The following is a 26,537-nucleotide window of genomic DNA, read 5'->3' as shown; positions in this document are numbered from 1 at the left end:
TTGACATCATACCAACACATTCTTACACCTCTGCAGAGACTAGTTCACTGAATGCAGTTAGATAACTTTGGAATCTTGAACTTTGGTACTGCCATACACAGGACAGAGGAGACGAAGGAGGGCAAAAAAATGCAGCAAAGGGGAGATTGCGGACTCCAGAGAGAAGGTACGGCAATTGGCTAAAATGCTACAATTGGCATATCTTTATTTAGATGGTTTTATGCCATGTATCCTCAAAAGCAGCGGAGAAGCAAATCGTGAGTTACTGACCCGAGTAGGTACAGTACATTCTGTGAAAATGGGGCATTGATATAGTTGCTCAACCTCGTGGAGAAATGGTAACGAACAGTTCTATCAGTCACAACGTGTCAACACTGGCCAACGAGAGACTGAAGAGACACAAGGCGTAACCGAATAATGTGTCAATCTTTTTTTTTTCCACCCACCCACACACTCTCAAGCGCACTCACTCTGCCGGTCCCGGATGTATCACACAGCTTTGTCATGCTGACAGTTTTCTTGGGCACATTATTGAACTCGGTTAGCAATCAAAGTTAAAAAGAAGGAAGTGGACATCCCTCGAGACAGGTAAAGGGTAAATATGTGAAATAGTGATTCGTGCAGAAGGCTGCGTCGCTGGAGCTGGAAAACAAAAAAAAAACACTTTAAGTCGTGAAGCAACATTGAAATATGGAACAATGCAGACTGCACCTGAAACTGCACATGCATGTCCTATTAATGGAGTTATTATTTCAAAGGGACTTTTGGGTATAAAGGTTGGCAGACCAGTCCAATGTAATTACATGTATTTGGGTGGTCTATTATGATAGTAATAATAACTATAATAATTATTGTAGCTTGATTTAGTCACTGTCAGAAAGTAGTTCAACAACAGATAGAATATTGTGATTTTACAAAGTACTTTGTTGTGTATAACTTTCCTGCAATGAAGTGCAAGGACCCAAATATGAAACATCTATCCATCCATGATTTGAACCGTGACGCCATCACAAGCGTCACGGGTGTGCTGGAGCCTATCCAAGCTGACTTTGGGCAGCAGGCGGGGCAGAACCTGAACTCGCTATTAGCCAATCGCAGGACACACATAGACAAACAACCATTCTCACTCAGTCACACGTAGGGACAATTTAAAGTGTTCAGTTAACCTCCAGTGGATGTTTTTGGAATGCGAGAGGAAACCAGAGTACCCGGAGAAAACCCACACAAGCATGGGGACAACATTCAAAACCCCACATAGGAAGGCCCAGATTCAAACCTGGACCTATATACTGTGAGGCGAACATGCTAACCCTTAGTTCACTGCCTCGCCCGAAGAAACATCTCTCAGTATAACACCTCGGTAAAACAAAATATGTACAGTGCATTTCTTGAATGTCATTAGTTTTGACCAGTAAATTATAATTTCAACTTCCAATAACACTTGAGACATTGTGCGTCCTAATCCAAACATCAATGAAAGAGGCACTTAAACTGAGGCGGAAGGCATACTCAGGCACAATGTTTGACAGCCTGACGTCTGTGGCAGTCAGGAGAGTGCTGAGCAAGCTTCTGTCCATCGTGGACTATCCTCAGTATCCAACGTACAGCACCAGTTGTAGGCTGCAGGGGAGCAGCTTCATTGCAGCTGATGTTTCTGTTGTGTTCCAATGACAGATTGCGGAAATGCTTTCTTCCGAATGCCATGCGGGCTTTTAATTCCACCCTGGGAGAGAAATGCTAATATGACTTTCCCTCAACTCTTTACTGTCGTGCCAACATCTTCCTCACTGCTCACCAAGCACCTTATTCTGTACTTTTAGACAGCACTGATATGAATGTTATTTTTATTTCTGCGTTTAAAAAAACAAAAGACAAAAAACCATATAGATAACATTGACTATTTCTTTCACACATATCATATTTTTAGTTTAGTTTAGTGATAGTACACTGAATTTTTTTAAGTAGATGTACAGTGTACTCAAAAATGTATATACAGTAGAATGTAAGTTAGTGTTGCATTTATTTCGACATATAATCTTGCCTTAATACACAAGAGTGCTGGTCCGTATTGGTGTCCTTTATTTATCCTCGGTTTGTCCCCTGTTATTCATACTCGAGCTTGGTAGTGGTGACTCATGAGGGTTATAGGCACTTTCCTGGCAGAGGATGGCTCAGTACTGTATAGTGATGCTCGGAGATGATATTGTCCCGTTATAAAAAAATACAACTTAGTAACCCACTCTGAATGATTTGTGGAACTGAGTGGAGAAATGTAATGTTTCTGTGTTTATGCTACAGTATGAAACAGGTTCTAGACAGCAGATTTGTTCCAGTGGTCCTTATCATAGTTGTTTTACCAGAGTTGAGAGGGTTGACGAAAACATTTTTTACAAAAGCAGAAAATAGTGAGCCTCAAGGTGTGTACTCTCAAAAATACCGTCATGATGTGCAAATAGAAAATCATCTCTAGTCGTTGAATTTTTTTATTAGTTTTAAAGTGATCTGTTTAATTTGCTCTATTTGCATGCTGTGCTCCGATACTAATTCTAGTCACATTTTATGCAAAATACCAATTTGGCTCAGCTGCTGCTTCTTTTGAGATTAGTGCGTAATTTTGTGTTCTTGGGTACAACATAGACAGTCCTTCCTCCCAAATTGAATGTTAAACTTAGAAATATATTTGTTTTTGAATCGCTTGCTCAGTTCAAAAACAAATTCAAAAGAATTGTACAACCTACATCAATCAGAGTTAAGGTGATACATTCTAAACATTAAATATAACAATAAATCAGAACTAAGTTGATAAATAGAGAAAGGTATTGCAATATCCATTATAAATACAAGAGAAAATTGAAACAAGAGTGCCAGGGTGTGTATGTATAAAATTCCGATACAAACCAAAAGTTGTAAAAATATCACGGTTAAGGTTAAAGCATGAGCCTTAATGGAGACTTCTTTCTTCTTACTTTTTTCCTTTTGTGATTGAAATGATCTATTAGATATAAACACATAACACGGGGTAGGACTAGTTACGTTTTTTACTTTTTCCTACTCCCTTGAACATAATAACTGTGTTGAATGATGACTGATTTCTCTTTACTTTTTACTATTTTACTTACCTTACTTTCTGTCAAATTATTACTATATGTGTTTTATGTTCAATAGTGTGAAAGCGCTATATAAATCAGCATGTATTGTATTGTATTGTAATAAACAAACGAAACGAAAATGAAACAAAACGAAATATCCTGTTTATGTCATATATCTCACATGAGTGGAAAAAATGGACCTCACCCTGACTCCAAAATGTTTGAGAAAATCAAATGTTGATTAGGAACTGGTATGAAAAGCCACAAAACAACAATAATTGTGAAAATATTGTATTATGTTTTCTTGTACGTATGAGTGAAGCAGTGACTCGGCAGTTTGCTGTTCGTCAATAAACTCTGATAAAATTAGCTTTAGCACCATATGGTTTCATGTTTTTGAGAGTAGAAGTTGCCGTCTTGGCTTCTCCCATCCAGTTCCACACCACAATGGCAGAAGAAGACATCCCATTTGTAAGGTGTGATGAAGATTCCAGTAGGAAGCACTCCAACGTGCTGGTGCCTGCTCACTTGTGGATACGGTTAATGCGTGCCATTTCAAGAGTACTTATCAAAGCGCTCAGTGAAGTGCTCAATTTACTTAGTTTTGCGCGTTGGGAAGTAATCCAGTCCAGCAAGACACAGCTATGGACATGAGGAAAATGAAAAGGTATGAGCTGAGGGTGGAATCGCTATTATTGTGGCGGCCAGTAGGGTCAAAACATCAGTATGTGCAGTTGCTGTAGAGACCATCCAAGGTTACAGCTTCAAATAGTCATCTTCACAAGAGGCGGTGGAAAAAGATGAATGTGTGTGTGTGGGCATGTGGGAACGATGACAGGGTTCAGATCTGAGAGGTGAGAGTCAAATTAGCATTATAAAGCAAGGATGCATGATTGAATCATGAAAGCTTCTCCTGTCAGGTGTGCCACTGAACTGCTGAAAGATGTCAGCAGCAAAAGTACACACAGGTTACAAAAAAAAGAAATGAGCTGGGGTTGTGGTTCAATCTGACAGGAAATCTGCTGCGTGTTCACAGGAAACTCAAGAAGCCAACATATTTCTCAGCTCTTTCACATCAACAAAAGAAGCCTTGTGATGACAGTGGCACTACGGGAAAATATGGGTGATATTTGCCTAAATGGAGTCAGTTATATGTGTGTGTGTGTGCGTGTGTGTGCATGTGTGTGTGTGTGTGCATTGCGAGCCATGGGCCTCATACATTATTCATCCTCAGACATTAAAGATGTAGATGTGGTCAGCAACAGACAGACACAAGCTCACACGCATGCGAGTATGCAGATACAAGCACTGAATCAATTATAACCATCAGTTTCCCAATGTCATAATTATCCTAATACTGCTCCTAAAAGCTTCACCCTTTCCTATTACCGTACACCTGTACTTGCATTTACACACTCACACACACACATACACACACACACACACACACACACACACACACACACACACACACACACACACACATGCACACATGAAAAGATAAGAATAAGGGAGGAAAGTAGGTTGACATCTTGTGTGTATGCATTTTGATGGGCGAGGCATGAAATGTGTCTCAAGGAGTAGAGATTTCACAGCTCAGTGGCTCTGTCCCGGTGCAGCTGCTCAGTGAGAAGATGGGGGAAGAGGAAATGAGAGCACCGAGGGAGGTGAAGTGAGAGGATTTGGGATAAAAAAAAGAAATCTGTAGAAAATCCATCAAGAGGGAATTAGGAGTAGTTTACCGTAGCGGAACACTCACTAGAATTTAAAACTATACAAGAAAGTTCCGTCATGCAATACCAGAGTGACTGAATTGGACTGTTATATAGCAAAAGAAAAAAAAACAGTCCAGCAACATTTTCATTTTGACTGATCATCTATTGTTCAAATAATTGAGCTCCATACACTACGGCCAAAGAAATCAAATATGTTTATTCATCAACCTGATATTCCAAATGTCAGGCATTACTGTGCAACAGTCATACTGGACAACATCTGACCCAAGATGGTTGAGGTTGACACGTTGGAGACAACACACAATTTCACCATGTTCTCATTGGGATTGCTTAAAATTTTCAACATTTGGTGAAACCACCACACCTAGTCTACGATTAGTCCCATGCTCTGCCTTACCCCGCGACATCTGGATTTTGGCCTATTTTACTGCCGCTTCTCCTCTCCTGCTCTCAGAGTGTCAGGAGGTGATGATCAAAGTTAGGCTTGTTTTGCTCTAAGGATTCTGCATCAAATGGCCGGGATAAGATTTGAAGAATCCCCTCAGATGTTGCAGTCTAGATTATTAGACCAACTAGGAAAGGTCCTGAGGGCCACCAATCTTCTGGAGATGTCTAAATGTGGCGGTTCACTTTATTGAATGCTTTTTTAACCTACAATGTACAGCACCATATCATGTGCTAAATGCTGCCCATTACAGCCTGCACATCCTGTAAGGGGGTTCTTCTGTCTGTGATTTCTTATCATGGTTTCTTTTCCCCTTAATGGATATTGTCAGATTTGTTTTCTTGCCCCAGATAGAGGGCGAAGAACAGGGGACGTCTTTGATTCTTTGTGAACTCTGGATTCCTTTAAAAGAGACTATTTTATGATTAAGAGCCGTGTCGTTAAACTTGACTTGACTATAAAATGTTTTGTTAATAATAGCACTGGAGGAGTCAAATAATCTGCCTCTCACATCGGTCACTGCAGAGATAAGATTCGATACATGTGTTGTTTTTCTCCTGCAATGTACCACATTCGGATTGTGTCACTTCAACCATGTTGTGCAAATAAGACTTATAAACGCGAGAAAGGTCTTTCAACAAAACATCCTAAAACCTGAAACCGTTTTTGCTTAAAGTTAACAGACTGACATAATCAGTCATTTAAAAAGAACTCGGGCTACAAATATGATACACAACAATTCCATGAAATTACAACAACATGCCAGTAAGGAGGCTATTAACTATGTATTTTGAGTCAAGTCAAATCTATTAATACAACCCTCAATCACGAGTCTCCTTCCTTGGGGAAAAACAGTTGAAATCCTTAGGAGGGGAACACAGACGGAGTAATCCCCCTCGCAGAATGACAAGGCTACAATGGATGCTGAGTGGGCGACATGCACATAATGTGGTGCAATACAACGTTAACCGCGTGAGAATCCATTTGACAATTTTATCATTGATTATTTTATTAAATGTAATATTTTATGATTCAAGTAGTTTGTATTGCGTTTTTGAACTGTTTTCATCATGTCGGCCTAGATCCTTATCAAGGGAGGTCATAAAAAATCAACTCCATTCTACATTTAAATTGCATTTCATATATTTCAGTTTTTTTTTCTGTACGGAAATTCACTTCTTTATAGGAAAAACAAATCTATAGGTGTAGTTGTTCCTGGACATTGTTTTATACAGCGAGAGGTAGCAAGGTGACTGTGTTATCTTGCACATGCAGATGTTTTGAGCATAGCTGTGGCTATAAGGTCAGTGTTTCAGCCCCAGGATGCAACACTAATAGCAGAGTAATGACATAGAAGGAAACTGCAGAAAAGCGATAAGGCAGGCCAGGCAGAAAGAAAAGGGCCAGTGCTGAGACGACTGATTACATAGCCAGTGAGTGAGCTCTTGGGTAAGGAAAAGAAGCCAAAGAGACAGCTGTAGAGGGAGAGAGTGGGAAGTGATCTAGGGAATTGATGGCTGAATGTTTTGACCTCCATTCTCATTACAATAAGGACTTCCCAAATGTCGTTTCAATGCTCCAAAATGCACTAAATGATGCATCTGTCACTTATCTTTATTACGATGCCACAAAGGCATACTATTTCCTAAGAAATAAATCCCAATGAACTTACTGTACATGGATGTCAGGTGCAGTGAGTGGCAACCTGCTGTGTTTCTATGTTACTTTTTGTCAGGACTCACAAGTTATTGTATGAACACTAATGCGCACTCAGAGTATTGTTTCCATTGTCCCAGTCAAGCATGGGAACCAAGCCGGAATTATTTGACAGGGGATATATTAACCAGGTTACTGTGGTGCCGTCGAGAATTTCATTACAAGAACTGCTGCTGAGCTTTATGTCATGGTGTTTGTTTGCCCCCTGCTGGCCATAACTATTCATTACACTTGATGATTGTACTTTCTACCCCAAAGAATTTGGATCCAATGCCGCTGTATTTGGTTTACAGTACAGGACGTCAGTGAAAGCATAATTGCAGATGAGCATTTTTTAGATTGATAGTTGTAACTGGATGCATCTTTCTCTTCGGTGTTGAATTCATTTTTTAGATGACAGCTGCTGATCCATTCATTCATGAATTCACAAAATATGTATGCGGAATTCCACCATATTTTATGATACAATTATCTCTTCAAAATGAACGAAACATTTAGGGCCGAGTTAGCCTCTCTATCGTGTTTCTGAAAAAGAAAATTATCACTTACATTTAATGTATTCAGTAGGAGAGGTCCACAGACTGTACAGCGAATCAGAATCAATACAAGAGCTATGAATATTTAATAATCCACAGACTTCACTATTATTTAAATGATCAGTGCGTAGTCAATCACGCATCAATCAGATGCGTAATGATGTGGTTGTAAAGTCTGTGAAACCACTGCGCAGTAGTGATAGTCAACTTTATGAGCACGGAGTTCTAAAAATTGAAAGTCAAGAAGCCTTCACATGTAGTGTTTGCTGTACCCTCGCGGGATTAGATGAGGTACGAGCTGTCAGCGGCACTAAATTAAGTACACACCATACTGCTTCCCTGTAAATTATGGCCAAGATAAGATAAGTACACACAGAGGCTCTTATCTGGTAGAATGACCAATCATTGAAGATAAGCAGACATCTTAAAAAAGCTCAGGTGTAAAATGGAAGATCATTTACACAAGTCCCTTTGAATGCAAAGCACATTAAAATAAGCAAGGTAATACCCCAGCCTTTGTTACATTTTTCTTACATTTGTACACTTTAACTTTTGAAATTGTAACTTTTGTTACACTTTCTTACATTTGCCACAAAAAATGGTGTATAAAACAACTCTAAATTTCAATTGTGTTTTTCTTCTTCTATAAGCTACAATGTGTCAAGATTGAAAAAAAAGAAACAATTGGTTAATCAGTTACAGCTAACTTTTCATTTCTAATGACTCAAGTTGATTTTCATTGACTGAGAAGTTGGATGAAATGAGTGTTGTACCAAACACCAGTACGGTATTGTGAATTGACCTGATACTATAATTTCCAAGTACTGGTATTAAAAAAAAAGACTCCGATGCTTGGACGTGGGTGCCATTAAGCCAATCTCCAATTGCCCACGTCACACGCATGCCCAACTACATGATCCACAAGGGGAGATCTTGCAGTATACCTTCCCATGTCATGGAAGGACCCCAACAAGTCTACTGTATTTCTATTTCTGCAATGCCAAGTACAGCATACTGTGCTCCGCCTACCCTGATTTGAATGCAAATAAGGGATGCCGCTACGATTGGCCAGGAAATAGCTGCGTTCCATCCCACAAGCACGCAAAGGCCCGTTACGCCCAATTCTACCTATACAAAGTGCCAAACTAACGCTGGGAATGAAAAAAGGGCCTTCGTGAGAGATCTGTTCTGTTTATTGCGTAGATTGGGTGTCTCAGGGTGATGAAGAATTCATGTGGAGCTCATATAACCCACCTGATATGTGAGGGGACAGGAGATGGGAGGGAAGGCGGTGAAAGAGAACAGCAATAAGGAGGAGCTGTAAAGAGAGAGTGAAGTGAAAATAAAGAATGTAAAAGGAGAAATCATGGGTGAGAGTGGATGGAAAGCCATTTTTCCATTGCCCTCTTGGCAAATTGGTGCCTCATAGGAGTAATGGATAATTTGGTATTTTGTCATGCATACATTTCAGACAGACTTCCAAAAATGTAGGCGTCTTGGATGCTTTGTGCATACAGATCTTCAAATCTTTCTTACTTTCTTTTTTAATTAGAGTTGCAAGTAAACTTTATGAGATGTTTTTTCTGATTCTGTATATGCATACCATTGTTTATTTTTCTTTAGCATATCAAATTTTCATAATCATAATATTACATATCATTTTTGTTATTTTGACTTCAAAATGGCACCGCGAGAGTGGCTGCCTTTCCAGCAGCTCCTATATTTTGTTGTTCTACTTCTTCCTTTCATAACTTTGTTGCTGTGAATTGGGAATTTCTCCATTGCGAGACTAATAAAGGTTTTCTTATCACGTAATAAACTGTAACATGGTGGCCCGGAGGACCAGTGGTTTGCATGTCAACCTCACAGTGCAGGAGTTGTAGTTCGGCCTTCCTGTGTGGAATTTGCATGTTCTCCCTGTGCCTGTGTGAGTTTTCTCCAGGTACTCCGCTTTACTCCTACATTCCAAAAATATGCATGGCAGGCTGATTGAACACTCTAAATTGTCCCTCAACAACAACAACAATTTCTTTCAACACCACGGCCAGTGATCGGCATTAAACTTCTCACGGGCTGTGGAACAGACACATGGGGGTCGTTCCACTTTTTTTTTTAAGCCTCTGATAATACGATAAATCTTATTTCCGCCGCATCCGATGTTCACTTCATGATGCTCACAACTCACAGCTAGTCACTGTAAGATCCCAATTCGTGATCATGTAATCACCAAACCCTTTATATTGCTCTTTGGAAGGTAATCTACAGAGTGGGTGGTATTTTGGGGCTGACATATGGTGAGCAAAATACAGTCATAATAAATCAATAAATAAATACACCCATACATTACATTATTTATTTATTCTTGTATCTGTCTCTCTGTGTGGCTACCGGTCCAGGAATCACTGCTTCATACAAAATGTCATAATTTAAAAGTACGAAATGGTGATAATAGTTTGGACATGACTACTCCACTGGAACTACTGAATTCAAAACTATTTTGAGGGCTGGTAAAGTAGCTCCCAAGCAGTGCATCAGACAGCCCGGTTCACTGGTAAATTGCCGCAGTGTCCAGATGACCACCCTGCTGTTGTTTTTCTTGGTATTCACGTCCAGGCAGTTGTTTATGAAAAATGATGGAGGGAAGTAAAGAAGAAAATCACAATTGTCTATTTCCTTGCAACCACAACTGATCTATGGTCAAGCAGAACAACGGGGTCACACATGTCCTTCACAATTCACTATGTTGATTGGGGATTTAAAAAAAAAGTTACTGCTTGCAGGTTAATATTATTGCATTTTCTGAAAACATTTCTCCTGAGTTGCAATGTGCAACAGTTTTCTCGGTTTGCCTTTGGTAAAGTTGAAACCCTTGGATTGTCTTTATTTGTTTGACTTATGTATCACGTGTCATGATTTAAAGTAACTTTGCACTGAAAAATATTATTATATGTATTGATGGTTGAAAAGTGATGCAATAAAATACGGATGTTTTCCCTCAGGTAATGATGAGAGCATTAGGAGATTTACGTTAATTGATCAAATTTTAATTGTTAATTGATGATCATTTTGTCCAAAATCCTGTTCAAGGAACAGATAAGTGTGGCTGCCACTACATGACACTCCATTCAAGACTTTCTGGATTGATGGGCTCAAACGTGAAAGCCGACCTCTTTTGTGATTAAGGTTTACCTAAATAAACCTGTCGGGACACGACACCAAGGGTTGTGGACGTCTGAAAGAAGTTAGGAAGCTGTTGTCTGGGGCGGGGTGCACAAACAAACGGATGACTGTTATCGAAGAAACATTCAATTGTGTTTAAGTACACACACAATAAGGGGCCCCATCACCCAAATTACAAGGCATTCAAAATCTCCTTGGTCTGAATGTGTGTGTGTGTACTATGTAAACAGACATGCTTCTATGCATGCATGTTGTGACTCTCCACTCTTTCCTGCCTGATAAGAATCTGTTTACTGTGGTGGAGGTGTTGAACCCCCACACTGATTTCTCTGCATGTAAACTGTAAACACCGTATACATACTGGTGATGGAGCAGCATTTTTATGTATATATGGTGCTTGGTCTTGATATAATTGTAGCGCGCCACAAGCAATTTCTGTATTTTAAGATAAGATAAGATAACATATCCCTTTAATCGCTATGCGTGAGATCTGTAACGGATACCAAAAATATTTTAAGATTTCAATAATTCTTATGTGTGTACCAGGCCTTAACCCATTTAATCCCACTGGTCACATTTGTGAAGGCCAACAATGATTTAATTTACAGGGCTGTACTTTTTATTTTATTATTACCGATTACTTAAAAGCACTACCAATGACACCTGATTTTGACTTTTGGAGAAAAATGGGGATTAAATGGGTTAAATACCAGCACACTCGGCCTTGCTGAAGTACCTACTTTTGTCAGCAGTGAAAGTGCAAGTAAAAAAACAACAACCGTTTTTACGGACTGTCACGCACATGACAAGTGTACAGTCGTCCCCTCCCCTATAGCGCTCATCCCAAATGCTGACAACATCAACAGAGTCACCTCACCTGTAACACAAACTTAGGGGCTCACGCATCTCGTCTTTTGTCAAACCAAGCACCGCGGGCTATGTTCAGCCACTCCCCATCTTTCCATCCCTCCCTGGGGTCGCTGCTAGTCCCGCCTTCCTTCCTCCGCCATCGGACCGAGTGGCAGTTGCTTGCGTACGCCCTCCGGTCGTCGTCCTCCCAAAACCCGGGCCACCATTTGTTAACATACATGCGCTGCACTGCTGATAACACTTTTCTACCACTTTTGGGCTCCCAAGTTGAACTTCTCCACGGGGGAATAGAAACAGAAGAGACGTCTTCCTCTACTCCGGAACAACATTCAAGTCACAAGGTGGGCCCGAAAGAGCGTTGCGAATTGCCGACAGGTGTCCCGCACTATCAGATCGACTCTTTCTCCCTCCGGTCGAACCTACAGCCGCTATAAGGAAAACGATATGGTGATTTTTACAAATAAAACGTTATATATATTGTCCCGAGTCGTTTATTTAGGACAACACGTCAGTCTTGAGGCACAGGTGTAACCAAGTGACCGTGTTGCGTTCACCGCCTTTCCTGTACAAGGGTACAAATGATGCGTGAAGTCCCAGCAGAGAAGTTACCTCACCTCCTTATGCGGTGTTATTTTGTGTGTTTATTAAACTCACAAAATGTGTGTATATTCGTCGTTCGGTAGTTTTAAATGATCCAGGAGGTCGCATTTGGGGTTGCATGTTAAAGTACAGCCCGGTTTTCCCAGTTGTATTCTTGTTATTTCAAATGAATATTGATCATTTAACTGTTCAATAGGTTACATGACACTTTTCATTCGACCATTACTGTATTCCAAGGCAAACGATCCCATTTTGTCCCTGCAAAAAGATTCAGGATCTTATGAGTTTATGCTGACTTAAAACCAGGGTTGCAGGGTCAGCAAATAAAATATTCACTAATATTTTACAAAGCGTAGAATTTATGTTGTACATTATGAAATGTTTGTGCTGTATTTGAATTGTTACTTAACTGCCTATAATGACTCTTCACCATGTTTTACATTACATAAATTGTAGCCATCTACTATGGCACAGTCACGCTTATAAATGCTTATGGATTAAAAATGTCTCTCTCATTCTGCAAACACTGAAGCATTCTCTCAGAGATGAAGTTTTTTTGGAAGTTTGTTCTTGCCTGGTCGCCACAGGTGCAGGTGTATCATTTTTGTCAGCTGACTTCTGTTTTGTTGGCATTTACAAATGGAGTGAGAGAGCTTGTCGGACCAGTTTACGTGTGTGTTGATGGTTAGAGAGATAGTAAGCTATCTGAATGAATGTGTAAAGGGAAACAACATTAATCTGATACACTTATGGCTGAAGTTATTTTTAAATGTGTACAGTATTTTTAAATACTGCTCATTGGATTAGGAATTTGGCAATGTTTATGACGAATCCTTGTAAAGGTGTGGAAGTTTCTGCCATAAACAGGTTTGCATGTGACTCAGTAAAAAAAACGCAAGTGTTGTTTCCCTCTTCCAAACTCCGCCTTCAATTTTTTTTTTACTACTTTAGCCTTGGAATTTGCGTTTCTACAAATCACCCAAATATTTTAATACATCAGCAAACATTGGTGTTGCATATCAGTTTCACTTATGATATGCTTGTTCCATGTTATCAAATACGATAGCCTTTGGAATGAGTTTTCCTCTTGTTCTTGAAAGTTCAGGCCTCTCAACGGAGCTCACTGAGCAAATTGGCATAAACGACACATCATCAAGGCTGCAGATGCTGTCGTTTCTAAGGATACATTAGTTGACAGGTATTAGAGCGCGATTATGCCATGTTGATAGCATAATGACAACACCTGCTGTATTTTTGTCATTACACGCATCCACTTTCGAGGATGAAAACTGGTTGAACTTGAACAACAGTCTTGTATGGCCACCATACAAGACTGCGTAGTTCTTGCTCTTTCTGTAGTTCTGCGTAGACTCTAGCTCTTCTCTTTTTTTTCTCGCAGTTCAACACAGCTCATATGTCCATGCAGGTTTAAATGCGCACCAATAAAGTATTGCAATTCAAGGATAATGTGAAAAGCAACACCCAGCACAGAGGAGAATCATTCTTGAAAGCTCTGTTGTATGTCTGCTACCTCAGCTATCGTTTGTTGAATACCATTCAAAATCAATATTGCCCTGAAAATAACATCTTTCTCAAAACTTGAAACTTGGTTGAAAATGTCTCTTGCCCGAAAAACACATTCTATATGTTGAAAGACTACTTTAATCCCTCAAAGTACAATGTCCATACAAGTCATTAAAAAAATTGCCCCCTCTTAAAAATCTTTTTTTTTCATAATATAATTTTATAAATCTTTTAATGTCCAAGATCATCAAATAAATCAGACACATCAGACACATAAAATTAAAATGAAACGTTTTGTTAAATGTTAAATGATTTGATTTGCTAAGAGGGGGAATAAAAATCAGTTACTTGTTTGAAAAAGTATTTGCCAGTTGCCTCCGTTTTTAAAGCATGAATTTACTGTGGCTAATCATATTTTCAATTCATTTTCACTGACCCCAGCCAAGCACGATTAGCCCTGTTGACTTGTTCAAGCAAGAAATCAACTAAATTGAACCTGTCTGACAAAACAAACAAACAAACAAAAAAAAAAAAACAATACAGAAATGTGAACGCCTCATTGCCAGTTATAGAAAGCCTTTCAAATGTTGAGAGTGCCCCAACCAATTAGATTTAGCGGGCAAGTACTTTTTCCACATAGGTCCAGGTAGCTTGAATCTATATATTTTTCCCTAAATACATACAATCCCCATTATGAACTGCATTTTATTAATTGTGTTATCTGATATTAAAATGTGTTTGATGATTTTAAACATTAAAGTCAAGAAACTTTCCATCAAGTTTGACAAACGGGCTCAACACCAAAATCTATAGCTTTTTTTTTCTGACACAAAAGGCTAGGAAAAATCCTAGGTAGCCTGTTTTTTTATACTAAAACAAATCAAGTTTGGAGGCCAACATGGGCCCTGTCTAATGCTAAAATATGCATTTTTATTTATTCTTTTCAAAAGCATGTTCTTGTAAAAGACAAATTCTTAATAGCCGAACTCTTGACTTGTTGACATTAACTGGGATAGGCTACAGGATACAAGCGACTCTAGTGAGAATAAATGCTACAGAGGATGGATGGATGGACAGTGCAAGCTGTAAAAAGCAACAAGCTTCTTTTACTGCAGCACTCCTTTGCTAAATTTGAAAACTAACTGCCAATTCATCAATTTTATGAGTGCTCCTGTGGCCGATGTGCCACCACTTTACCAAGTATCATGGAAATAGTTACTGTGTAATTGTTGTGTACTTCTCCCAACTCCCAAACCTTCCAACAAACACACCAAAATACAACCTTGTTTCACACTTTAATGATTGGCTGCTCCAACAAATTGAGCAACACGGCCTCAGTCAGGCATTGCATTCAAGTTACTCTCTTACAGAGTGAGACCCCTTTATCTAGCTGCAAAGGTACCCAGGTACCCATATGCCATTTTTATATTCAAGAAACATCTGTGACATTGCACAGTTCTGTATGATGAAAATTTCCTGTTGAAACTTATTTTCAAGGAGAAATAATGTATGCATGTTGTCATTGGCTTCAGAGGTGATAATCCTTGCGAAGGGTTCTTTGTTTTTATGAACACAAAAGCTGTTTCTCTTTTGTCTGTCTTTTTGTTGTTGTTTTTTGAGTATGACGATGGCGCTGCCCACGACGTGTTGGTGATTGCTGTTTAGAGGTTGAACAGTCGAATGAGTGAAATCGGTGAAATGCAGTGGACAAAGAGGGCAACACGTAGTCTTGTGAGCTTGCCAAGTACACACCAAAGATTTCATACAGAAACACGTCAATCTAAGTTTGATTCTTTTTCTGTGATTTCCACTAAGCATGCAGTCCATTATTAAATGTGTAAAATTGATGAGCAGTGTTTTAATCTAAATATCTTTTTCATTTCAGCCATGCTCCTGCCCTCAATTCTACTCTTCCTCGTTGGCCTCCTCATGTGGCATCCCAGCGCATCGTGGGCTGCTAAAATCATTGTGGTGCCACCAACTCTGTTTGAATCCCATATGTACATTTTCAAGACGCTGGCCACCTCTCTGCATGAGGAGGGCCATGAGACCCATTTCCTAGTCTCAGAGGGACGTGAGGTACTCCCTTCACCTCACTATGAACTACAGCGCTACACGGGCGTTTTCAACAGCAGCACAGCTGAGAGTTTCCTGCAGTCTAAAGTTGGCAACATCTTTTCAGGCCGCCTTACATTTCTGGAGCTTTTTGACATTCTTGAACACTACAGCCAAAATTGTGATGCTATAGTCGGCAATTCAGAGGTCATGGCCCGCCTCAAGCAGGCCAAGTTTGACCTGTTGCTGGTGGACCCCAACGAAATGTGCGGGTTTGTCCTTGCACATATACTCGGCTTGAAATATGCCGTGGTCAGCACAGGTTTGTGGTACCCTACGGAGGTGGGAGCCCCGACCCCGCTCTCCTACGTGCCCGTGTTCAACTCATTGCTGACCGACCGCATGTCACTGTTCCAAAGGATCACCAACACAGCTGTCTACCTCATAGAGAACTTTGGAGTCCATTTTATTTTGATCCCCAAGTACGATCGGATCATGAGGAAACATGGAATCAAGCCGCGAGTGGCTATGACTGACCTGGTGCGAGGCAGCCAGATGTGGATGCTGTGCACTGACTTGGCGCTGGAGTTCCCCAGGCCTACCCTCCCACACGTGGTGTACATTGGAGGCATCCTCACCAGGCCAGCAAACCCACTGCCACAGGTGAGAGTTGCGAGGGGCGCACAGAATAAATCACAAGTGCTTCATTCGGTAGACTTTTACAATGAGCACTTCAGCCTAGCTTGTGCTTTATACATAGGCTGAGCCCCTTATTTGTCATTAAAAGAGCTTATATTATCGTTGACTTTTTACCATGGACATACGTGGAATAATTGTAGTACCTGCCTTTTGGCTGTTTTATATACACAGTCGCCACTTGGCTTAACACAGCTCGACTTGTTTCCCCATACTGGTAGCTGAGCTTCCAAGCGCCGCGCCAACACAACATGAGTGACGTAAAGCACTTGTCATTGTATTGGTATATCTTCTTTGTGCCAATATGACGCATGAGGATACTTGGCCAGAAATGGCAAAAAAATAGACGCATGCTAGCATAATTGGCTGTAGCAGTCTGTAGAAAATCAAAGTGTCCTTTTAAATATCATGTGTCTCTTTTCTTTGTGTCTTTTATCACGACTTGCATGCCTCCACTAATTTGTACGCAAAGTAATGCGAGGATGGTGTCAGTTTGATTGGACATAGGAGATACTTCCCTGAGAGCGTGATGGGGGCATGGGGCAGTTAGTCCATCGTTTGGACAAAGACAGCGTGGGTTGTTGGTATCTTCAGCGTGGAGGTTTTGGAATGCTTCTCTCGGCCAGAAGGAGCATTGTGCCCTAATGTGTGAGGGAGTTAGAATGTAAGCGCAGGGAGAATGAGGCCATTGTTCTTGGCAGAAGCCAACGGACACTGAGACTTTTTATGGGGTCACTGTAGCTTCCTTGTAGGGACAGGCGGGCTGCACTGCTGGGACACAGAGCACAGTGTGCCACTGCAGTTGCTCCGTGCCAGGTCCGGCTTTAGCTGCCACAGCTGGACCATTTACCTCCGTCTGTTGGATATAGAACACTCAACCCATGGCTCCACTCTGATCCTTCCTTGACCAGTGACCCGTGTCTCTCCATCCTGTTAACGTGCTCTCCTTAAAATGACAAAAGTAATCTGCAAATATTATCTTACCCAATTGCCGTGTGCTCCCTTTTTGTGCTGCAGTACTCGGTCTCAATTTTGCTGAAGCAGTCATTGCTGTTGTTTGCGAAAACGTTTTGGCTGTATTCAACCTGGCATGTATTTTGCCGTTTTCCCTGGTGGTGTTTTGAAGTTGAAAATTGATCTCCGCCCAAACGGTGGAAGGTTTTGCCGCATAGGGAGTCCTGCAGGGATATTTTCAGTGTTCCAGCGTCGTGTAATTTTATTTTCCCTTGTTGCAAGTTTTGCAGAAAACATTGCAATGCGGCAGGAAGCGAGTTTACGAAAGGTGACACATGAGTGCAATGTCTCTTCATGGAAAGCAGTGGCTAGTATCTTACATTGACAACAGTTTATAACTGGAAAACACTCGTCAAGTGATTTATTTTAATGACTTATTTGCTCTCTATATCATCAAGACAACATTTTGAATCCGTTTAATGACACGAGACCTCGTTAAATCATAAATGCAAGATAAATCCTCACATAAATCAACACCGTAGTCTTTACTGGTGTTGACAAGATCACTATCTAAAGCAATAAATGGCAACTGTAGACTTGTTTCGAGGGAATGGTTGGTCTTGTCCATTAGGACCAAAATTAGCTTAGTTCATTGTTTTTGTCCTAATCGAAATTACACAGGAAACCATTACAACAGGTGTCGGTTAAGCAATAAAAAAACCTTGCACAAAAAAGTTGCAGTAAAAAAAAAAAAAAGGTTGCACCACATGAAGTGATGCAGTGTGTAACAGTCGTATAATGTTGTGTTACTATCTTGACTGTGGACAATGTAGTTATTCTTTCCAACTTTTTACATATTCCCACAGGACTTTGAAGTATGGGTGAATGACACAGCAGAGACAGGCTTTGTTGTGGTGTCCTTTGGCGCTGGGGTGAAGTACCTTTCCCATGACATTGCACATAAACTGGCAGGAGCCCTCGCCAGGCTCCCCCAGCGAGTCATCTGGAGGTAAAGTACCTCGTTGTCCTTACTCACCTGTCACAGTGAAAGAGGTGAATATTTTGCACTTTACTGTCCTGATATTTGTCCAACTTGGTTCTCAAATACTTCTGGATTTAGCAAGGCGCTTGAGTTTTAAACATCTAATCTATCAATAACTGTTGACTTGTTTCTGTGTGCCTCTTTTTACTTGCTTTGTTTTAAAACTGTGCAGCAGCGTGACCAACTGGTGAGCACCACCAACTCAAAGTTCATAGGTTGAGGGTTCGTGTCGGGCCTTCAGCCTTCCTGTGTGGTTTGCATGTTTGGGTTTTCTCTGGGTACTCCAGTTTTTCCCTACATTCCAACAACATGCATGTTAGGTTAACTAAAGATTCTATATCGTCCTTAGGAGTGACGGGTTGTTTGTTTATATGTGCCCAGTGATGAATCCAATATTGCGTAAAATGTATGGCATAAGGCTGAGCGATAATTCAGTGTCAGTATGTATCGTGATACACGCCATTGATAAAGTGTTCAATAGACAAAAGAAAAAAAAAATCAGAAGTCAAACCCCGACCACGGCATTGTGCGTGTCTGAGGCAGTGCTCAGCTGCCTCCAAACATGAAGAAGGAGTTAAACCAACGAAGAAGCAGCCTCTATACCAATGAAGAAGAAGCTAAACCAACGAGGAAGTGTGCGCGTTTGTGCGGCACACTCACGCGGAACGAGAGCGTGGCATAAATTTTATTCAGAAAATTGACCAGTCAGAAAAAAGACCAAAAAATATACTGTATACCTATCGACCAAAATGAAATAATTCATCTACTTTTCAGTCACATCGCCCAGCCCTAATCTACCAATGTTATTAGTTTGTCGACACACTAGAAGGCTAAGTTTTGATTGTGACTTTTGAGAGCTCCATGATTTTTAAAAGTTAATTTAGCATGTTAAAGGACCATGCAAGCCAAAGTTTGGTACTTATGAAATTGTAAAAATGATTCAGTATTGTTGAAAACATGTATTGTATTTTTATGCCTTGGTAGTGGCCGGCGGGTGGCTGTTTCTCGCAGGTTTAGACCCCAAAATAGATTTTTTTATGTGTGAAAGCATCTGTGCATTTGAATGGCTGTAATTTGCGACATTGCCAGATCATGCAATGGGGAATGATAATTTTGAATTGGCGCAAAACCAAGAACCTGCCACATGTGAAATCGGATGGTAAAACCCTGCAAAATAGTGCTATCGTATTGAATAAATTAGGATTAAACTGAAAAATGAAAAATTAATCTATCAATATTTTCTGTCAAACTATTCAGAAAGTGGCTTTTTGAAAAGATGATTCTTATTACAGAGGTATGAATTAATCTATGGGTATTTGTGTACACTGTACAATCATTGAAATTCATCATATCATACCACAAATATATGGGGGACTCTTAATGGGCCACCACTCTAAAAAGATTAACGTCAAACCCTGGGCACACCCACGAACCCAGTGAGGACAGGCGCCATTGACAATGGAGAAATTAAACTAGCTGCTCATGATGCACATGCATTATTGTGATCAACAAATTTATCACACAAAGTGAGAGAAAAAAAGTGCTGGAAAATTTACTGGGTTAATCATTGTCTAAAAGCAAACTCTCACATGTACACTATTTGTTGCATAGCTGGTGTTTTTGTCAATGAAGCAGTCACGTTTTGATTCTTTGCTTTCTCCATGAGTCAAGAAAATAAATGTGATAAGTCAGGCATGGGTGTGTGCTCTGCAAATGAATCAGTAACAAAGGGTTCAACATGAACTTTGGGTAAATGTTTGTGCTTGGTCAGTGAGCAGAGAAAGGTATAACTGTTATTCAATACCACGTAATCATTTACCCATCCTTCACACTGACCACTAGACAATGACACTGATGAGAGACTTACAAATATTGGATCCAATTCTGAAAAAAAAAAGACGAGGACTCAGGCAATTTTTGCAGCAACAATAAAGCTCGCTTTCTCAATTTCAATTCTTGGGGAAATGGCATTGATGTCGAGATGGAGACTACGCTGCAATCTAGTGGCGAGGAGTGGAATTGTTATGCCTTGTGGGAAAAGTAGGTTGCCGTCAAGGGATGCCTGAGACAGTTCTTTTTAAAGCTGTCGAAGCCACAATAAATGACCAGGAGCACCACATTTGGCCCGCAGGCCTTGAGATTGACAATGTTTTTGACAATTGATTATGTTGCATTCTAGTGTACCGTGTATCGATCATGATCAATTTTAAAGAAAGGTGTTTAGAAGTATATTTATTTGATTTCCAGGTTGTTTACATTTTCTAAGTATACCCATTGTTGTTTCTCGGAGTAGGAAAACTACGAACTGTTTTTACTAGTGATAATGTTGGCTTTGTAGACTGCAACCAGGAATAATTTATTCATGAGAAAACATTTTTCAGGATGAAGAATATTTTTAAAGGTATTTTAAATAGTATGGAGAACATTCAGTGGAAAAGAAGTGCAAGACACATTTTTGTTTCCAATCAATGGCCAATTCACTCCACATTTGTGTGACAGTTTCAGTTTCCAGCTCATAAGGGAAAAGACAATCGAGTTTCATCAGAGGAATACAGCCGCAATATGACGAAGTGGTCTAGACCCAACTTGGCTTTCTATTGTGGTCTTTTTGCAAGCACCATTCAGGGAAAAAAACAGTACCTCAAGACTATAACTCCAATGGCAAATGACTTAACATGCACTTAACTGCTTTAATATTGGTTCTTATTGTGTTGTGTCTGGTGGTTCTTGTCATTGTGATAGTTAGTGGTTATTCAAACAAGTGAGTCACGCACTTCATTCTTTTTGTGGCACATACATACCATGAAAATTTGAATTTGGTATTTGAATGCATTTTTGAAACACGGCAAAACAGAAAGTGAGGCAGGCAACACGTGGCAATGAAATGAAACTCCTCTGCAGTCAAGCATTCGTATTTTTGTGTATATTTGTTGCCCTGAAATTCTGTGGATATGATGCACCGTGATCCCATATGATGAGATATTCTGAACTGGAAGAGAAGTGGGGGGCTGAGGCGATGAAGTGGGATCAAGCCCAATGAATCATGTCATTGATAATTAGTTTGCATGAATGTCGGCCTTGATTGGCAACACAGTGACTTAGTGTTTTGTTGCAGATAGTGAGATAAAAGATTTTGAGGAAAGGATTTGTCTGCATTGGTTACCACTTGTGCGAGAATGCTAAATTAAAGCCACACAAGACCAGTTGAGACCTTTGTTTGATTCCTATTTTGCACTGGGAAATTTTGACCCACTTCCTGTGTTAGGCGTCCATGTTCTTTGTATTCTGTATAGTTAGCCGAGTTTTACATGGGGCCATATATTCCCAAAAATGTTGTAAGGTCATTGTTTTATTATTTTGCAAATGGTTTCAGTCTCTTTTTTTTTTCTTTGACAGATTTTCTGGTGCCCCACCCAGTAACATTGGCAACAACACCAAGCTCGTTGATTGGATGCCGCAGAATGACCTATTGGGTGAGTTCACATGAACACTCCTGGACAGCTCTACTTGTTTTTAATATGTGTGTTATTGTAGCCACTGAGTATCACATCCTTCCTCCCATGCCTATGATGTAAATATCTCAGAAAGGAGGAATGTGTGGTATCAATGACTTTCTGTTGAACTTTGGGTAGTAGTTCTGTTTAGTTTTAACCGTAAAAGATTGTACATAAGACGAATAAAATCACGTACTATTTGCAAAGAGAAGCAAACATGTTTACCAATGAAATGACGAAAACGCAGTCTGTGGCTTTCAGGCACATGCCTCCGGTGTTAGTCAATGGCTATCACACATTACCACTGGTTTCCTGCTGTCACAATAGTACAGCATTCTGACGTCCTCGCCTCTTTGCATTCACGCTACTGAGTCACTTGTGTCAAACCAACCCACACTTTAAGGTCAGCATTATTTGCACATATTGAAAAATAACCCCATGACAATGATGTCTTTTACTGTTCAGGCCACCCCAACATAAGGGCTTTCTTGAGTCACGGTGGGCTGAACAGTATCTTTGAGGCCATGTATCACGGGGTGCCAGTGGTGGGTGTGCCCCTCTTTGGAGACCACTACGACACAATGACCCGTGTGACCGCCAAAGGTATGGGCATTATGCTGCACTGGAAAAGCATGAGTGAGGACGACCTTTATAATGCCCTGGCCACCGTCATCAATGACACAAGGTGAGATGTCTTTCATGCTCTCCAGCTTTTTTATTTAATTTTACATTCACTATCCAAAACAGCTTTGTCACTCTTTTGTGTTTTTATAAAGATTACCGAAAAAACACAGAAACTTCAGCAAATATTAAACAGACTACTGTCGCACCAGAAATGTTAAAGCTGTATTTTTCGGGGGGGAAAAAACGTTGCCGATACTGGTCTCATTAAAAAAAAAAAAAAATGGACAAAGTAGCCAACAACATTTTCTTGGGCAGTTTTGGGTCTAGAATACAAATATCTTCATAGTATCTTAATAGTTCGGCAAAGTGAAATCTCCTCTTGATGGTCTAATGGGTACAATATGTTCAATGAATCCCTTGGCAATTAATTTATTGTTCTTGGAACCTACTGTAGCTTTGAAGTTAGTAATTCGCAGTGTTCCATTTAAGTTGTGTGGCTGGGCCAGTGTGCGCCTCGTAGCCTAGCGAAACACCTCCCCCAAAAAATAGCACATCGTGTGTAACGGGAAAAACTGGAACATATGGGCCAGAATGAATAGTACCACTGTCTTCAGTACAAAAAGATGATCGAGCAAATATTTGTCATTCCTGTTTATTTGTTGCCTCAGAGCAGTGTCATCTAAATATGAAAGCACGTTGTTCATTTATTATGAATAGAATTTTTGTTGTCTTCTGTATCTTTATCTGTATTCTTTATCATTGTTCTTTAACAAGGAAGAAAAAAAAATACCATTTTTAAATTTAACCCAATACTTGAATATAGAATAGAATTTTCAGTTGGGTTGTCCGATGAGCAAAATATTAGGTAGCTGCAGCCTCAGTCATGTGTTGTGCAAACTGTGTCCGAAATGCCTTCGTCATCAATGCGCGAGACCCAAATGATCACATTTTGGCTGGCTCAGTCAAACACCGTCAGTGCCCCCCGCCCTCCTGTACTTAAGTCCAGTTTTTTTTACAAAAGGTTTTACTATGATTTTTAGGCAACTTTGCCCTGATTTTAAATCAGTTACAATGATCCAACAGTTTGTTCACCCCCCCCCCACCCCCAAGAATTTTGATATTTTCTATGCATACTCCTTTGTCATCGTCACATATGCCCATTAAAGATGCAATTCCTACAAGAATGCATATGTTATTACATTAATGCTTAGACTGCATTTGTTTCGTTAGAAAGAGCGAGAGAGAGAAAGAGAGAGAGAAACACATGTGCCTTTACTGTATTGCTCAGTAGGGCTATCTTGTGAATGTCTTTTGGGATCACATAGATTTACGTTGGCTAAAAAAAGGTGAACTTTCAACAGGTACCGACAGCGGGCAGCCATTCTCTCCACCATCCACAAAGATCAGCCCGACCACCCAGTGACTAGAGCCGTCTACTGGATCAATTACACCCTCCGTCACAATGGCACAGATCACCTGCGCTCTGCTGTATACGACATATCCCTCTACCAGTACTTCTTGCTGGATGTGATTTTCGTTATAGGGTCAGCCTTGGTCATTCTGGGCGTTGCCTTGCGACATTTGGGACGTTTACTGAGGGCAAAGTGTGGTGACAAGAGCCAAGTCGGCAGCGTTTCCAGGGAGGATGGAAACATGGTCAATGGACACTGCTACTGCTTGTCCAACGGTAAACACCAAGGCAATGGCTCCTTGAAGAATGAGAAGAAGGTGAACTAATGTTCTCAAATGGCCAAGAGGGATGAGGAGGCGGTTGCTCAAGGGCGTAGCCCTGGGTTTTTTATTTTTATTTTGTTTTTTTTTTAATCAATGCTTTGGAGGAGAGACCCTTGTTAGGACTGCATCAAGAAGCAAATGCCACTGAGAGTGAGGCTCAAAAAGGATATGCAATATGTGTATTGAGTGTGTGTGTGTGTGTGTGTGTGTGTGTGTGTGTGTGTGTGTAAAAGTGTCACCACTGCATGAGGAGAATTTAAAGTCGAATAACAGCCTCTGCTGCGGCATATCGTCAAATTGGAACACTGAAGATGCACGTCCCTCTGCTCTTTTAAGAGTGGAACGACCGTGATGAAATGATATCACGAACCACACATGGACTTTCAAACTATTTGGAATATTTAATTGTTCGCTGCAAAGCTCACCAAGTGTCTGGGTTAGCCTCGAGGGCACACTTATTTATTTTTGTCAACACGAGTTTTAATGATGGATGTTTTATCCTATTTTAATTTATTTCATGGACTTATTTCATGGTGTGATAACGTGATGATGGATATACAGTCGCTCCAATATCCACACTGTAATGACAAGCTTTACCGGTGTATGGTTGCTCTCTCAATTAGGCCCTCAAAATTAAGTCGTTCCTCCAGTTGTCAAGTTCGATAGAAGAAGTCGATTTCTCCTCGACAGCTTTTAGGGTCTATGTTTACGAATAAAAAATGATTTTAAAAAAAGATGGTGAATGAATACTGAAAGTCTAAATCATGATTTATTAGCCTAGTTAGCTCCCTGTTCCTGTCTAATTTCATCCATCAATGTAGTCCCAATAGACCAGGTTGAATCACTTGCTCTTTTGTGAGGAGAGTGTGGCTTTCATCAGGAGCTGACAAACTAATTTGGTGTAATATGACTGATTGCAAGTATTCAGATTTCATATTACAAAGATTGATAGAAGTAAGATGTCATTACCGGAAGCTGATTGTTTACTTATTCGTCTTATTTGGCCAGTGAATGCTGAAGTAAATGTACACCCGAGACGTAACAAAGAAGTGACCTAACGTCATCGTGAAAAGAGTTGATTTCAGCAACTTATCGGTACAAGTTATGCAGTCTTAATGTATTCTTGTAAGCATATGTAATGTATAATAATAATAGAATTTCAAGGAACCCAAGGATAAATTACCATAATTTCTCAAGAAAAACACACACCCGAATATACTCCAAATCACCTTTTGTATATTCATGTTTCATGCGCTCCCATATTTGGGTATCCATGCTCAAAAATGTAAGTATTATCATAGTGAATTAATGAATTCGGATTTCTGTGTTCAGACAGACTTTAATTATTATTATTACTTTATTTTTGCTCCGTGCGACCAAGGCTATTACATACAAGGTTAGATTATGTCGAGTAAGATGAAATTGAATTGATCACCGGAAATTAGTCCCGATTCCCATTCCTTGCTCTGTCCTCAGCTATGTACAGGCAGCATGGCATAAGCATCTTCACAGGGACTCTTTTCACAACCAGTAGTTTGTTGATATGTACACCCGAAGTAGGTCTTAGACAAGTGTCCCCCCCCCCCCCACCCCCCCCCCCCCCCCCCGCCAATTTTGTTCAATTGTTTTTGCAGTGCCTTTGAATGTCATCATTCTATATGTTGCACAAAGCACATGTTCACAAAATCCAAAGAGCCTATTCGATCATTGTACAAAAGAGGAATACGGTATATTTTCCAGCAACACCCGTGCAAACTGTTGTACTGCATTTTTGGGGGAGTTCTATGCCCAGGTTCAGTGGAGGACCAACTTTCACAATATTAATAATCTTTAAAATGACATGGGTTTCCAAGTAACTGCACAATGCCATTTCTATGCATTTTTTTTGTACAGAATTCGCTTGAGAAGAGCCTGCATTACATGACAATGCATCCACGAACTATTTCACTGCTCAACAACCTATTGTATATTGATGAAAGCTTTCTTGTCATCCTTTCTTCTGTGAGCTGCAATGACACCGACCTAAGCCTGCTGAAAACATACTTAAATTATCATTTTCAACATCAGTTATACATTCAGCTCTCAGGTTTGTGGCCCATCTGGTGTTTCATAAGCTATGAACGGGGTCTGGAGGGACACAAGCAACCTAATGAAGGTGCATTGTTGTTGGGTTTTTTTCATTATTTCAGTATTAAACTAGTAATAGACCACCTAGCACCTCTTTTAATTCTCATCTCTATAG

At 40.2% G+C, this 26,537-nt stretch overlaps 2 protein-coding genes across 3 annotated transcripts in view; both read left to right on the top strand.

Annotated features, from left to right (window-relative positions):
- The first annotated feature begins 482 nt into the window (after positions 1–482).
- Positions 483–25,771, top strand: ugt8 (UDP glycosyltransferase 8). 2 transcript variants are annotated; one of them, XM_052084976.1, is made up of 6 exons: positions 483–588; positions 15,582–16,414; positions 18,268–18,410; positions 21,840–21,916; positions 22,403–22,622; positions 23,923–25,771. In XM_052084976.1, the coding sequence occupies exons 2-6, from the start codon at positions 15,584–15,586 to the stop codon at positions 24,296–24,298; spliced, it is 1,647 nt and encodes a 548-aa protein (XP_051940936.1). In that variant the 5' UTR covers positions 483–588; positions 15,582–15,583; the 3' UTR covers positions 24,299–25,771. The 2 variants fall into 2 exon arrangements, with proteins under 2 accessions (XP_051940936.1, XP_051940935.1); XM_052084975.1 differs by lacking the exon at positions 483–588 and adding an exon at positions 11,686–11,913.
- Positions 13,171–26,537, top strand: part of mettl14 (methyltransferase 14, N6-adenosine-methyltransferase subun) — a 178,769-nt gene continuing 165,402 nt past the window's right edge. Inside the window, exon 1 of the mRNA XM_052084988.1 lies at positions 13,171–13,181. The gene's annotated coding sequence lies outside the window, so the exon portion shown is untranslated. The remainder of the gene's footprint in view (positions 13,182–26,537) is intronic.

Source organism: Hippocampus zosterae, chromosome 13, assembly GCF_025434085.1.
Source record: "Hippocampus zosterae strain Florida chromosome 13, ASM2543408v3, whole genome shotgun sequence".
In the NCBI taxonomy this organism is placed as follows: domain Eukaryota; kingdom Metazoa; phylum Chordata; class Actinopteri; order Syngnathiformes; family Syngnathidae; genus Hippocampus; species Hippocampus zosterae.
This window is presented reverse-complemented; position numbering and strand designations above follow the sequence as displayed.